The sequence below is a fragment of the Ceratotherium simum genome, chromosome 28 (assembly GCF_057802395.1).
Source record: "Ceratotherium simum simum isolate JZ-2026a chromosome 28, ASM5780239v1, whole genome shotgun sequence".
Classification (NCBI taxonomy): Eukaryota; Metazoa; Chordata; class Mammalia; order Perissodactyla; family Rhinocerotidae; genus Ceratotherium; species Ceratotherium simum.
In genome coordinates, this window is record NC_141927.1 from 36,907,386 (window position 1) to 36,922,209 (window position 14,824).

Sequence of the window (14,824 nt, forward strand, 5' to 3'; positions counted from 1 at the left end):
ATCAATACATTTTCTTATTTTTTCTGTTGACCTTTAAATGGTGAAATTCCTTTGTTTCTTTGTTTTCTTCCCTATCAATTCATCCCTAGTTCATCCCTCTCCACCAGAAATTTAAACTCTTTTCAGCAAATTCAGATGCATGAGACAATTTATCAGCTTTAGTTTTTGCTTGGGGATGTGGGAGATCAACATTGGCCACCCTGAAATATATCTCTTTACATTGATTATTTTCTTTGATGGACATTTGACCTCCCCCAAACTGCCTAAAGAATTTAACATAGAATACCTGTTCCAGGAAGGAGTTACTATCAGATGATGGCTGCAATATAATGTAAAATAGGTGTTACAACAGGAACGGAAGCAACAAGGCCATCTTATCAAAAATTCTGTATCTCCCAGGCCACATTCTCTAGTTGGCCCTGCAAAGAGCTGCCAGACAAACATCTACATTTATAAGGGAAATCTCCATTTGCAAAGCTATCTCCCTTTCTGTGCTAGGGGGAAGCTGGGAGGGCCTCTCTAGAAACCTATCAGTGTGGAGGATGAGGCTTTAAATCTGCATATCTTTGATTACTGTAATTTCTGTCTCCCTTCTGTCTCCCTCACCACCCCCAACATCCACCTTTGTCTTTACCTAAAGATGGTATTTAAGATGAGAATCACTGCTATTGTGTTGAGAAACTCAGTTTCCCTGGTTTCTCCCATGTATATATGTTATTAAACTTGGAGTTACTTTCTCTTGCTAACCTGTCTTTTTAATTATTTGGCCAGCCATAAGAACCTTAAGGGAAAGGGCAGAAGTGGATTCTCCCTCTTCCCTGACAGGGACATCCCTCTTGGGCTTGAATATCTACACATGCATACATATACACACTATATCTGGAAGGATAGAGGAGAAAAGGATGTTTATCTCTGGGCAAAAAGACTGGGAGATAGTGGTGGGAGTGAGAATATTCTACTTACTTTGTACCACTCTTTGAAGTTTTCTTATATGTGTATCTATGACGTAGTCCTCTCCTCCCCAAAATTTTTAAACTAAAATAGCGCTAGATCCCTATCTACTGGCCTGGGACAGCAAGTTGTAGAGAAATGTGAATACATGATCCAATTTTTAAAAGAAATTAAGCACAGCAAACATGCACAAAAAATTAAAAATTCTAAATATGGGCATGTCGTTCTACCCGGGGTGTGAGGCTGTGTGAACGTGGAGAATGGATTGAAGAAAATTTGTTTGTTAAGCATCCAGCTACCTGTACAGTCTAGGGATCCAGGGAAAGCCCTGCCTCCAGTTCCCGGACCTGGAGCTGATGTTTTTTTCACGGTCCAGCCCTCCTAGCCTATTCGAGCCCCATCCCAGCCTTATCCCTGCCCCTGGAATTGATCTCTGCCCACCCTCCCGCCCATCGACTACAGCCCCGCCCCCAGGCCTGGCACCGCCCACAGCCCCGCACCGGAAATGGTCCCCGTCCACAGCCAGGCCCCGAGGTCTAGTCTCCGCCCACAGCCCCGCCCTCCGGATCAGACGAAGCCTACAACCTCGTCCCCGTCCACAACCCCGCCCCTAGAACTGGTTCCCGTCCCTGGTGCTGACCCAGCCCACGGCCCAGCCTGGCACTCCCTAGGCAAACCAGACACCTCGCCCGAGGCGGGGCGGGTCGAGGCGTGGCGGAGTGGACCCGCCCCGCCCGCCGCCTCGACCTGGAGTCCCCACACGTCCCGCTCTCCGGGGGTAGCCGGACAGTGACTGGAAGCTGACGCCAGAGCGCCCAGCCCGAGACCGGAAGCGGAAGCGCGGGGCGGCGCCGCGGAAGGCGCGGGCGCTGGCCGTGCGGCGTGTAGTGAGTTCTCGGTGCCAGACGGGGCTCACGGGGTGAGTTCGGCCTCAGGTCGGGCTAGGACTCGGGGAGCGGCGGGCAGTGGGGGGCTCCGGTAGGACTCCATGGAGGGGCATGGACCGCGGGCACCCCTGTAGGGGCTTGGCGCCCCTCCGTCCCTCCGGGAGTCATGTTTCCTCCGCTGCGCTGTTTCCTCAGGCGGGGGGAAGCTGCTGTTTCCTCCCGCTCTCGGCGTCGCCATCCTCTCCTCACAGCCTCCCCATCTCCTCCTTCCCCTGTGATTTTGCCCCCACGGGATTTTTAACCACGTCTGGAGGCATTGGTTTGGTTGTTAGAAAATGGGGGGGGGGGGGATGCTAATGGCATCTAGCGGGTGGAGGCCGGGGATGCTGCTCAACAGTGCACAGGACGGCCCCCAAGACAATGTCAGTGGTGCCGAGGTTGGGAAATCCTGCTGTAGGGCGTTAAAATTTCGGAAGCCCTGCATGAACTGTGCAAACTGTTTAAAAGTCAGCTGAGTCTCCTGTAGGGCGCCTGAATGACAAGCCGCGTTTACAGTGTCTGGAGTCACCAAAAAATCTCCATCCAGCCAAATGAGTTGAGCAGGTCAAATGCGCACAGCACGGAGCTGCTTTCTCCCATTTGGGAGCAGATGGCTCCGTAAGAATCCAGAAAATCCAGTCACAGCCAACAATTATGTTAAATCAGTAAATACAGAAAAGAAAAGTGAATGGGGTGGCCTGTCCATCTAACAACTGTGTTACGCCGCGTATAATGCCTCAAAAGCAATATTTGTGTTTTGTTTTTTTTATTCCTCGGACAAGAAAAGCATCTCTGGAGCTGAAGTTTCAGTTGAAACCAGCCTCAGGGTTCACTTGTCCTCACTGATCCGTGGATTTCTGTGTTCCCCGGGTGAGTACCGTGTGGACCCGGTAACAACAGGCTCCAGCAGCCTCTGCCGTGCAGAAGAACTGCTAGCGGGCTTTCCTGTGCTCAGGTTGTCAACACAAGGAGTCACTATGAGTGAGGATATCTTAAGAAAAATATTTGTGTTTGATGGATTATATTCAAGGGTAGGATAGTAAGGTCTGTGTGGTTATGTGTGTGTAAATAATTTTGTGCAAATAAGTACACATTAAACAAACAACTAAATATGTGTAAGAGTAGAGAAATAGAGATTTCCTTGCATTCTGTAATACTAAAATGTCAGCATTTTATATATAAGAAAAAATAAATAAATCTTTTACATATGTATGTAGTATTACTAAATACTAGCAGGACCACTCAGCGACATTCCTCAGGCCTGTTCAATTTGACTTCTAAAGCCCTATAAATCCTCCACAAAGATTCAAAATATAGGGGCACCCAGGGAAAAAAACGATTTGAATTTCTTTATATTAGTAACAGAAATTTAAAATTGGGTTGACCAGCAACCGAATGTATTTTGAGCAAGTGGGTTTTTTTTTTTCCTTAATGAGATTTAAAATAATTTGGAAGAATATTAGGCAACAACTTGTAGATTGAAGGGTAGGGCACTAGTCTCTGAAAAAGATTGTCTCTACACCTTGCCTTCTAATAGGAATTAACTTTGTTTGTTAAAACTGTTCTGAAATTACAGTCCGCTGATTCACATTGCAGAGAATCATGTTAAGTGATTTTACATTGTTGGCTTTTACTAATTGTGTGTGTATGTGTGTGTGCCTTTTTCGTTTTAGCCTTCCTGTGACATTCTTGAGGGGAATGTTTGCTTGTCATGCAATAGATATTCTTTGAGTGCACAGTATATGGTGACCAACCATCCTCATTTATTCAGGACTGAGGGGTTTTCCAGGATGCTGGACATTTAGTGTTCAGACCAGGACAGTCCTAGGCACACCAGGATGTTTCATCATCTCTATGAACCCCAGCCGTAGGCCAGATGAATGGGGACCCTGGAGAACCAAACAGACCTTGTCCTGCCTCCATGGAGTTTATCTTCTAATAGGGAATTTGAATTTTAAACAATTAATGACCAGAGTGATGTGGGAGCTTGGCACGAGAGGACTCAACCTGAGGGAACTGGAAGCCCTCCTGAGAAGGACTGGTATTTAGCTTGAGAGCTAAAGTTGGGACTGGGTTTAGCTAGTTATAGAGTTAAACTAGAGTGAGGGCATGGGAATGTGTTCAAGAGAGCATTTGAGGCAGAGGGACCTGCATGAGGACAACCCTGAAGAGAGCCTAGTGTGTCCATGAACTGAGAGGACAGGGATGGCTGAGCCGAGTCAACACAGGGGGGAGGGGTGTGAGCTAGACTGGCCAGGGGCACAGGCAGGACCAGATAGGGCATGATTGTGGACTCTGCTGTAAGACCAGTGGGAAGACACTGGAGAGATCTGAGCAAAAGGATGATGTGATTAGCATTTGGTTTATGCACTGGGTTAAAATGGACTTCAGGAATAAGAATGAAGACTTAAGAGGCCACATAGGAGGTTTTAGGAAGAAGTTTAGGAATAAGATGATTGTTCCCTAGGCCTGGATGGTGGCTGTGGAGTAGGAAAGAAGTAGAAAGAAAGACCTTGGAGTTTAGAACTGAAAGAGGGTAACAGTACTTTCATGTGTGCATTTGTCAGTCGGCACAAGGCACTTGCAGTGCGCCTAGCTTCTGTCCATGCAAACCTGCAGGCATCCTCCTGACCCAGGTCTGTGTGTTCACCCCACTTCGCCACTCACAGGCCGCTCCTCCACATCCTAAAGGAAGTCCAGCCTATGTATGCCTAGGGCTGCCCTGTCTACTACAGTAGCCATTAGCCACTTGTAGCTATTTCAATTGAACCAATGAAAAATGTAATTAGAAATTTGTTTTCTCAGTCACACAAGTTTTGTTGGTCCACGCTGGTTTAGAGTGGGCCATCCTCTGTGATCCTCTTTTAGCACTGACATATTAGGGGTAGGGGGACAGGAGTGACTGATTCTGTTAACTGAACCGAGACCCCTCCTGCCCTACTATGAGACTTCAGCTTCCAAAAGACCTCGAAGGGGTACTCAGGAACTGAAAGTGTCCCAGGCAGCTTCCCAGCCTGCTTTCCTCCTGCGGGCCCAGTGAGCTGGCTGGATGCCAGCCCTCTTCTCACCTGGCTCAGTGACTGAAGCTATTTCTAACTGCAAATTGGGTCCCTGGTGGGGAGAAAGGAGACCTCCTCCATCTGCAGAGGGTAGAGCAGTTCTGCAGCAGGTGTTTGGGCCCACTGGACTCACACTAAGGCTCAGGGAGGGTTTGATGTGAGAGGCTATATTAGTTTCCCGTAGCTGCTGTAACAAATTACCACAAACTTCATGTCTTAAAGAAACACAGACTTATTCTCCTGCAGTTCTGAAGGTCAGAAATCCTAAATGAATTGGCAGGGCTGCATTCCTTCTGTAGAGAATCTATTTCCTTGCCTTTTCCATCTTGTAGAGGCTGCCTGCATTCTTTGGCTTGTGACTCCTTCTTCCATCTTCAGATCTTTCTCTCTGACCTCTGCTTCCATCATCACATCTCCTGCTTTGATCCTGGCGCTCCTGCCCTCCTCTTATAAGGACCCTTGGGATGACATTGGGCCCACCAGGACAATCCGGGATCGTCTCCCCATCTCAAGATCTTTACCTTAATCACATCTGCAAAACTTTTGCCATGTAAGGTCACATATTCACAGGTTCTGAGAGTAGAACATGAACATCTTTGGGCAGGGGCATTAATCTGTCTACCACGCAGGCCCAGGAGTCAAAGACTCCCTACAACTTTATTTCCACCTGGCCCAGACTCACTCTTTGTGTCCAATATTCCCCTCCCTGCCCACACTCACACCCTTTGTTGCTTTTATCTTTTGGGTGCAGGGAAGACCCACAGAGAGACCTCAAGAAGCTGATTTTATGGAGTTACATTTTATTCTGTGATTGCAGGGAAAGGAGGCCTCTCCTTCCTATAAAAAGGAGACATTCCATAGAGATGGCTTTGTACCTTGACTTTTTTTTTCACTTGAATTTGTTGGAGATCAGAATCTCTATCAATACCCAGAGATGATCTCTTTCTTTTTTGGCTGCATGTTTCTTCATTATGTGGACATCCCGTAGTTCATTGAACGGATTCCCTATTGATGGTCGTTTGCGTTGCTTCCAGTTCTTTGATATTATAAATAAGGTTACAGGGAATAATCTCACCCATGTCTTTTAGTATTTGTGTATCTTTCAGATAGATTCCTAGTAGTGTGACTGATAGGGAAATGGTAAATGTTTTTGCATTTTGCTTGACACTGGTAAATTTCCTTCCATAGGAGTTATACCCTAGCAGTGTATGACAATGCCTTTGCATACAGCCTGGCCAATACAAGATGTGGCCCACTGTGTCTTTAATGATTTGACAGACAGGGAATAGTATCAGAAGAGTTGGCAATCTACATCTCTGTTCTGTGATTAAGATCATTGGTGATTGTGCCAAAAGTATTGTCCTTGAAATGGCAGTGGTGGTAACCAAATTATACTGTGTTGAGGAGTGAGTGGGACATGAGGAAATGAAACAGGTTGAGAACACTGCCTGTGATGAGGGAGAGAGACTGGGGAGTAACTGGAAAGAAAACTGTGCTCTTGGGATAAATGTATTTTACTACTAAAAATACTGCATCAGGTTTAAATGGTATGAGGAGGACTCCAGTAGAGTGGAGAGCTGAAAAGGAAAGGGTATACAAGAGATAATCGATAGTGTACAGCTTCTACAAAGGCAGATGGGATGAAAGACAAAACAGTTTCAGAGCATGGCCTTATAGAGAAGGGGAGACAGCTCCTGGTTTGTAACAGAAGAGAGGGAGGAAACCATGTTGCGATTGTCATTTTGGTAACGAGACAAGAAGATAGATTCCTTCTCATGAGGATTGCTTTGGGAAATAGGATGCAGGACCATCTGCTAAAAGTGAGGGTATATTCATTATCTATTGCTGCATAACAAATTATCCCTAACCTTAGTGACTTAAAACAATAATCAGTTGTCATCTGTCTCAGTTTCATGGTTCTGGAATTCATGAGCAGCTTAGCTGGAAGGTTCTGGCTGGGGACTTTGCTGAGGTTGCAGGAGGTTATCAGCTGGGACTGCAGTCGTCTGAAGGCTTGATTGGTGCTGAAGGATTCACTTCCAAGGTGGTTCACTTGTATGGCTGTCAAGTCAGTGCTGGCTGTTGGAGGGAGGCCTCAGTTCCTCTCCACATAGGTCTCTTCAAAGGGCTGCTTGATTGTCCTCGAAACATGGCAACTGGCTGTCCCTAGAACAAGCAGTCCAAGAGAACAAGGTGGAAGCTGCAGCGCCTTTCAGGACCTAGCCTGGCAGTCACTCACTGTCACCTCTGCAGTATTCTAGTGATCACACAAGTCAGCCCTAATTCACTGTGTGGGGGAACTCACAAAGGTGTGGATACCAGGAGGCTCAGATCATTGAGGGCTATTTAAGAAGCTGGTTACCATAGAGGGAAAAGGTGAGGGTGTGTGAGATCTAAACACAGAGAAGGTTTCATGAATAGGAAGCTCCATGGACTTGTAGCATTGTCTTGCCAGGTCGAGGGCTCTTTTCATGTTGGATACCATGTTTTTCTAGAGGTGACAATATTACAGCTCTTGTGCAGGCTGATTTGCCCAAATGTTGCCATGAAGCAGGTGTATGATTGGAATCATGCCTAGTTGGAGTTCTGCTGGGCCAGTGTGAAGGTAGGGGGAAGCAATAAGGAAATATTTTGAAGTGTGAGACATTGCAGTCAGAGCTGGGTAAGTTTAAATGAGGAGAGAAGGTGGCGGATGGACTATAAGAAAGTAGGAGACTGGGTGGACTGAGTCTTTGGTGTGGTAGAAGAACCCATGTAGTGAGAGAAGAAAATGAGTAAGGTGGAAATTTAGGAGATTGTGTTCAGAGAGAGGGAAATTTCTGAACTATTATTCTGGATGGTGGAACAGTATCAGGTGATGACAAAGCCTGGGGTGGTGCCCATGGAAATGAGTGGCCCAGATGGAGTGGGGACAAACTTGTAATACTGTGAGGGTCATCCTCGTAGACTCTGATGTCATCTGAGTGAGATGGGACTGGAGGTTGAAAGAATAATAGGAGTCAGGTGCCAAAGTCTTGAATGAACAAAGGTTGTAGCTGGGAATGTGATTGTGATGACCATGTGGATGGGAAGAACGTACCCTGAGACTCAGTGAAGCTAAGGATTTAAAATGGCGGGGGGGGGGAGGCAGTAACGTATTGGTTGTACCATTAGGGACAGAAGAAGATAAGTTTTGCCATTACATCACCCTGAGTTCATCACCTGCTAAGCAAAATAAAAGTCCAGTATCAAATATATTACATTTTGAAGGAGGATATAATGGACAGGCTAAGACAGATTTGTCCTCAGTAATACGGAGAGGGAGAGAAGCTATGAAGACTTTGTGTTTTCCCATTTATTCCAGAGCCCTGTCTTGAGTGCTCCGTGGGGATAAGAGGAGGAGCATTCTGGTTCTCCCACTGCTCTGTTGTTCAGGAAGATTTACTGCCTGAGTCTCAGGATGGTGGCCATACTTCTGTCCCCAACTTGTGGTAAGTTGTGGGGTCCTGGTAGCCTTCAGAGTCCAGGCATTAAAGGCCCCTGCACTACAGAGTGGAGAGGGAGAGGGGGCTAAGCAGGGAAGGCAGGAGTGGAGCCCCTGGAGCCTGGAGGTCACTGGTATCTGATTGGGTAGTTTTGGGGATTGGGGACTTTGCAGGTTTGAGTGTCTGTGGAGATGTCACCTTCTATAAATTTGATAAGATAACAATGATGTCCCCTGGAACTTCAATTTCCTCATCTGTGAAATGCGAATAATCTCTTCTTCAAGTGCACTAAGACCCTAGAGCCTATTTTCTGGCCCTGGATGAGACAGGGCTCTACTCTGGTTTCCTATGAAAACTGTGTGTGTTTGTATGTGAGTGTGGTTGTGGATGTGTGGTGTGTATGTGCGTGTGTGTGTGTATCTGTGTCAACCACAGGTAGGTGCAGAAGCCTCCGGATTTGTGAGTGCTAGAATGCAGGGCAATCCTGGGTTCTTGTGACTCATTTCTTCTCCAGCTCAGTCTTCCCTGTTCCCAGCCTCTCCTCAAAAAGGATGCGCAGAGGAGGAAGGCTTGGTTAATGGCTTCCTGACAAGCTGGTTATGGAAATAACCATTCCTTTGACCCAAAGTTGGACTTGTTATTCAATGACCTGGAGTCGCACAGCTAAACCAGGTCTTCGGGCATCCCAGGATCTCCGGGCATCTGATGGAGGGTGAGGGGCTGCCCAACAATGTCAGTCCATGTCAACAGTTACTACATTGCAAAACTTCCTCTAGGGTCACTGTTTTTTTTTGTTTTGTTTTGTTTTTAATTTTATTTATTTATTTATTTTTTCCCCCAAAGCCCCAGTAGATAGTTGTATGTCGTAGTTGCACATCCTTCTAGTTGCTGTATGTGGGACGCGGCCTCAGCATGGCGGGAGAAGCGGCGCGTTGATACGCACCCGGGATCCGAACCCGGGCCGCCAGCAGCGGAGCATGTGCACTTTAACCACTAAGCCACGGGGCCGGCCCTGAGGTCACTGTTTACATCATGTTCTACTGAGAGTTTTAAGGGGAAGTTAAGGAAAGAGATGACTGTGTCCTAAACTTAAGCAATTGATGATGGCCATTGAGGAATCATTCATACGTTTACCAAGTATTTCTCTGATTTCTGCAATGTCCCATGCCAATGCTCAACCTTTGAGATTGAGGGAGTTAGATTGCAGAAGCTCACAGTCTCACAGTAAAAGAAAATCACCTGTGTGTTGGAGGTGCATCTAACGGTGGGAGTGGGCGGAAGTAGACAGGAGATGAGCATTGAGGGCTGAGCCCAGAAGCAAATGAGAGCAGAGCTCAGCATCTGCTGGGACATCTTCTGTTTTGGGTTCCCTATCCCTACTGCTATCATCCTTGGCCATTTTTCTGTCAACATTGGTGGAGGTGGTCTTGGCTAAGCCATGATGTTTGCAATGGTTTTAGGACTTGGTGACCTTGAAGGATGTGGCCATGGAGTTCACCCAGGAAGAGTGAGCATTGCTGGACCCTTCCAATGAACACTGTACAGAGTTGTGCTGGAGAATGGCAGGACCCTGGCCTTGCTTGGAAAGCCTGACATCATTCCTGCATTTATTTAATAACTCAGGTAACGAGACTTTCTTTTTTCCTTTTTTTTAAATTGAAGTAACATTCACATACCATAAAGTTCACCATTTTTACCATTTTAAAATATACATTTCAGTGGCTTTTGATATATTCACAGTGTTGTGCACCCATCAACACTATCTAATTTTAAAACATTGTCATCACTCCTAGAAGAAACTTGTACCCATTAAGTGGTCAATACCCGTTACCTTCCCCACTGCTGGCAACCACTAGTTTGCTTTCTGTCTCTATGGATTTGCCTATTTAGAACATTTCACATCATTGGAATCATAAAATATGTGATCTTTTATATCTGGCTTCTTTCAGGCAACATGATGTTTAAAAGTTTAGCTATGTTGTAGCATGTGTCGGTTCTTTATTCCCTTTTCTGAGCGAATAACATTCCATTGTATGAATACACCACATTTTGTTTATCCATTCACTCGTTGATAAACATTTACGTGGTTTCCGCTAACTGGCTATTACAAATAATCCTGCTATGAATATTTGTGTGCAAGTTTTTGTTTAAACATCTGTTTTCAGTTCTCTTGGGTATATACCTAGGAGTGGACTGCTGGGTCATATATTACTATGTTGAACTTTTTGAGGAACTGCCAAACTTTTCCACAGTTGCTGCACCAATATATGAGAATTCCAGTTTCTCCACCTCTTCCCCAACATTCATTTTTTTGATTATAGCCATCCTTGTGGGTATGAAGTGGTATCTCATTGTTTTTTGGTTTTGCATTTTCCTTATAAGTAATGACATTGAACATCTTTTCATGTACTTGTTGGCTATTTGTATATCTTCTTTGGAGAAATGTCTATTCAAGTCCTTTACCCATTTTTAATTCAGTTGTTTATCTTTTTGTTCTGGGGTTGTAAAATTTCATTGTATATTCTGAATACTAGACCCTTATCCAAAATATGATTTACAAATAATTTCTCCCATTCTGTGGTGTCTTTCATTTTCTTGATAGTGTCCTTTGATACACAAAAGCTTTAATTTTGTTGAAATCCAATTTATCTGTTTTTTTTCTTTTTTGGCTTGTGCTTTTGGTATGATACCTAAGACGTTATTGCCAAATCCAAGGTCATGAAGTTTTACCCCTATGTTTTCTTCCAAGGATTTTCTAGTTTTAGTTCTTCGCTTAAGTTTTTGATCCATTCTGAGTTAGTTTTTTATATTGTTTGGAGAAAGTGTCAACTTCATTATTTTGCGTGTGTTTATCCAGTTGTCCCAACATCTTTGTAGAAAAGACTATTCTTTCCCCAATTGAATTGTTTTGGCACCCTTGTGAAAAGTTATTTAACCATAGACATGTGAGTTTGTATACGCTCAATTCTATTCCATTGATCTATATGTCTATCATTGTACCAGCACCACACTGTCTTTGTTAGCATTGCCGTGTACCGGAAGTGTGGATCTTCCTATTTTGTTCTTTTTCAAGATCGTTTTGTCTATTTGGGATCCTTCACAATTCATATGAATTTTAGGATCAGTTTGTCCATTTCTGCAAAAACGCTGTTGGAATTTTGATAGTGATTGCATTGAATTTGTTTGGCTTTGGTTAGTATTGTCGTCTTGACAGTATTAAGTTTTCCAATGTATATCTTTCTGTTACTCATTTTTAATTTGATTCTATTCTGGTCAGAGAAGATATTTTGTATGATTTCATTGTTTTTAAATTTATTCAGACTTGTTTTGTGGCCTAACATATGGTCTATTCTGCACGGGAATAGATAGGGACTTGAGACGAATGTGTATTTTGTTGGGTGGAGTGTTTTATATGTCTGTTAGGTCTTCTAGTTAGTTTATAGGACTGTTTAAGTCCTCTGTTTCCTTATTGATTTTTGAATTAGTTGTTCTACCCATTATTGAAAGTGGGGTGTTGAAATCTGTAACTGTTATTGTAGAACTCTGTTTCTCCCTCCAATTCTGTCAGTTTTGAATTTATATATTTTAGACTTCTGTTGTTAGGTATATATATGTCTATAATTATTATATCTTCTTGATGAATTGACCTTTTTATCATTAAATAATATCTTTCTTTGTGGCTTATAACAATTTTTGTCTTAAAGTCTACTTTGCCTGAAGTTAATATGACTACACTATCTCTCTTTTGCCTGCTGTTTGCATTGGAATCTCTCTTTCCATCTGTTGACTTTCAACCTATTAGTGCCTTTAGGTGTAAAGTGATTCTCATACAGATAGCATATTATTGGATTGTTTTTAATCCATTCTGCCAAAATATGCCTTTCAATTGGGCAGATTAATCCATTTACATTTAAAGGAATTACTGATAAAGAGGGACCTACTTATGCCATTTGTTATTTGTTTTCTACAGGTCTTATATCATTTTTTGTTCCTTGATTTCTCCATTATTATTTGCTTTTGTATTAGATATTTTTCTAGTGGACCATTTTTATTCCCTTCTCATTTTTTTCTTTAGTTCTTTTTTAGTGGTTGTCCTGGGGATTACAATTAACATTTTAATTTATAACAGTCTATTTTGATTTAATACCAACTTTATTTCAATAGTGTGTAAAAATTTTGCTCCTCTATAGCTGTACCCTCCCCCATTTATATTGCTTTGTCACAAATTACATCTTTATACGTTGTGTGCCTGTTAACATGGAATTATAATTATTGGTTTAGGCATTTATCTTTTAAATCATATAGGGAGTTATAAACCAAAACTACAGGAGTTATAAACCAAAAATAACCAATTGTTGTTGACATTTATATTCACCTATGTGTTTTCCTTTATCATTGTTATATGTTTCTTTATGTAGATTTTAGTTACTATCCATTGTTCTTTCATTTCAGCCTGAAAGTCTCCCATTAGCATTTCTTGTAGGGTAGATGTAGTAATGATCTCTGTCTCTTTCAGTTGAACCTATTTGGGATTTGTTAAGCTTCTTAGTTGTGTATATTTAGATGCGTCTTTCATCAAATTTTGGGAAGTTTTTAGCTGTTATTTCTTCAAATATTCTGTCTACCTTGTTCGCTTCTCTACTTAAAGAACTCTCATTATGTGTATGTTGGTATGTGTGATAGCATCCCAAGGGTCTTTTAGATTCTGTTCATAATCTTTTCATTCTTCTTTTCTTTCTGTTCTTCAGACTAGGTAATATAAATTGACCTATCTTCATGGTCATTGGTTCTTTCCTCTGCCTTCTCAAATCTGATGTTCAACCCCTCTTCTGAATTTTTTATTTTGGTTATTGTCTTTTTCACCTCCAAAATGTCTATGTTGTTTCTTTTTATAGTTTCTGTCCTTTTAACATGTTTTCTATTTGATCAGAATTTGTTCTGATGGTCTCCTTTGGTTCTTTGTACGTGGTTTCCTTTGAGCATATTTAAAATAACTGATATAAATTCTTTGTCTAGTAAGTCCAATGTTTAGAATTCCTCAGGGACAGTTTCTACTATTTTCTTTTTTTCCTGTAATGGGCCGTTTGTTTCTTTGCCTGTATCATATTATTTTGTTGTTATTGAAAACTGGACTTTTGGAATATTATAGTGTGGCAATTCTGGAATCAGATTTTTCCCCATCCTCAACCTCCCATACAGATGGCAGCTCCTCTGAACGCAGGTTTGTCCAGCAGAAGTGTAGAGATCCCAGCTACATCTCCCACCACAGAAAATTGCAGAAAGCCCAGTAGCACCCTGCCACCTCCTCTCAGAGGACTATTCTTAGACCTGCACCCGAAGAAGCAAATATTGACCCATCCATGCTTGAACCCACAGGCCTCCTTGGGTCAACTGCTCCTATCTAGTCCTTGACAACAGGGGGCAGCAGCACTGAAACCACACTGGAGGTGGAATCTAGACACACGAACCAGTTTGCCACATGAGACATCTGTATGTGTGACCATGGTGAAAGAAAGTGTCCTGCCCCTTACTTCCCCAGCTAAGACCATGGACAGTCCTACATCTTTGGTTCTAGGAAGAACCACCCAGTCCTTGGGGATGATGTCCTCTGCCCTCCCTGAGTCAACCTCTAGAGAAATTACCCATTCAGAGCAAAGAACCAGCCCATCACTGAGTCCCCAGGCAAATGGAACTTGTTCCAGGAACTCCTTTGCTAAAAATACGGTTCTAGAATTCAGTTCTCTAAGGACCAGTTCCACAGAAGGAACTTTTTTCAAGGATTCATCTATGGACCGACTCATAGTAGAGACCACAGATGGTACAGTCACTGATAGGTACACTGCTCCTACTGAGACCTCAGTGGTGGAAGGTGATAGAACAGGGAGCACCCGGGACACAAAACATCTTCCTGCAGCAATCCCAGCTCTAATGGAGACATACAAAAATTTGGCAGTTTCCAAGGAAAATGTCCCAATGTCCTTGATTTCATCTGAGACCACAGCTGATGACTCAAATGTTCAAGGAAGTATGAATCCATTATTTGGGACAATTTCTTCTTTTCTTCTTGAGTCATTACCTAGAGGACTCAAAGTTCCAAGAATTGCCCCAGCCTGGAGCTGACTCCATCAAACACTAGGCATCTCTTCTCCTCTCATGAAGTCAGCTCTTCAGGAGACATAAAGATAAGCACCAGTGTTCCTCTGTTGTCATCTGCTTTAGCTCTTTGTGATGAAGTGTCAGGGACCAACACATTCTCAGTCCATAGAGTCACCACCTCCATGACCACAGGGACCCCTGAGAACACAGAAGGGACAGAGCCCAACTCAGCTGTCTCTTTCTCCGTGACACTAAATAATGCAGCAACAAGTGCTGATAGAGTCAGAAGTACAACTTCCCTTCTGGCCCATCCATCTCCATCAGGGGA

General features: G+C 43.4%; 1 protein-coding gene across 7 annotated transcripts in view; it reads left to right on the top strand.

Annotated features, from left to right (window-relative positions):
* Positions 1-1,668: 1,668 nt before the first annotated feature.
* LOC101399254 (mucin-16-like) overlaps positions 1,669-14,824 on the top strand; it is a 118,212-nt gene continuing 105,056 nt past the window's right edge. For 2 of the 7 annotated variants that reach the window (XM_087418561.1, XM_087418560.1), the window contains exons 1-3: positions 2,197-2,747; positions 8,280-8,406; positions 9,861-10,023. In XM_087418561.1, the coding sequence (XP_087274687.1) occupies positions 9,960-10,023 (64 nt within the window). In that variant the 5' untranslated portion in view covers positions 2,197-2,747; positions 8,280-8,406; positions 9,861-9,959. Of the gene's footprint in view, positions 1,871-2,196; positions 2,748-8,279; positions 8,407-9,860; positions 10,024-14,824 lie in introns of those variants that run through there. The other 5 variants (XM_087418554.1, XM_087418555.1, XM_087418556.1 and 2 more) reach the window with 5 other exon arrangements.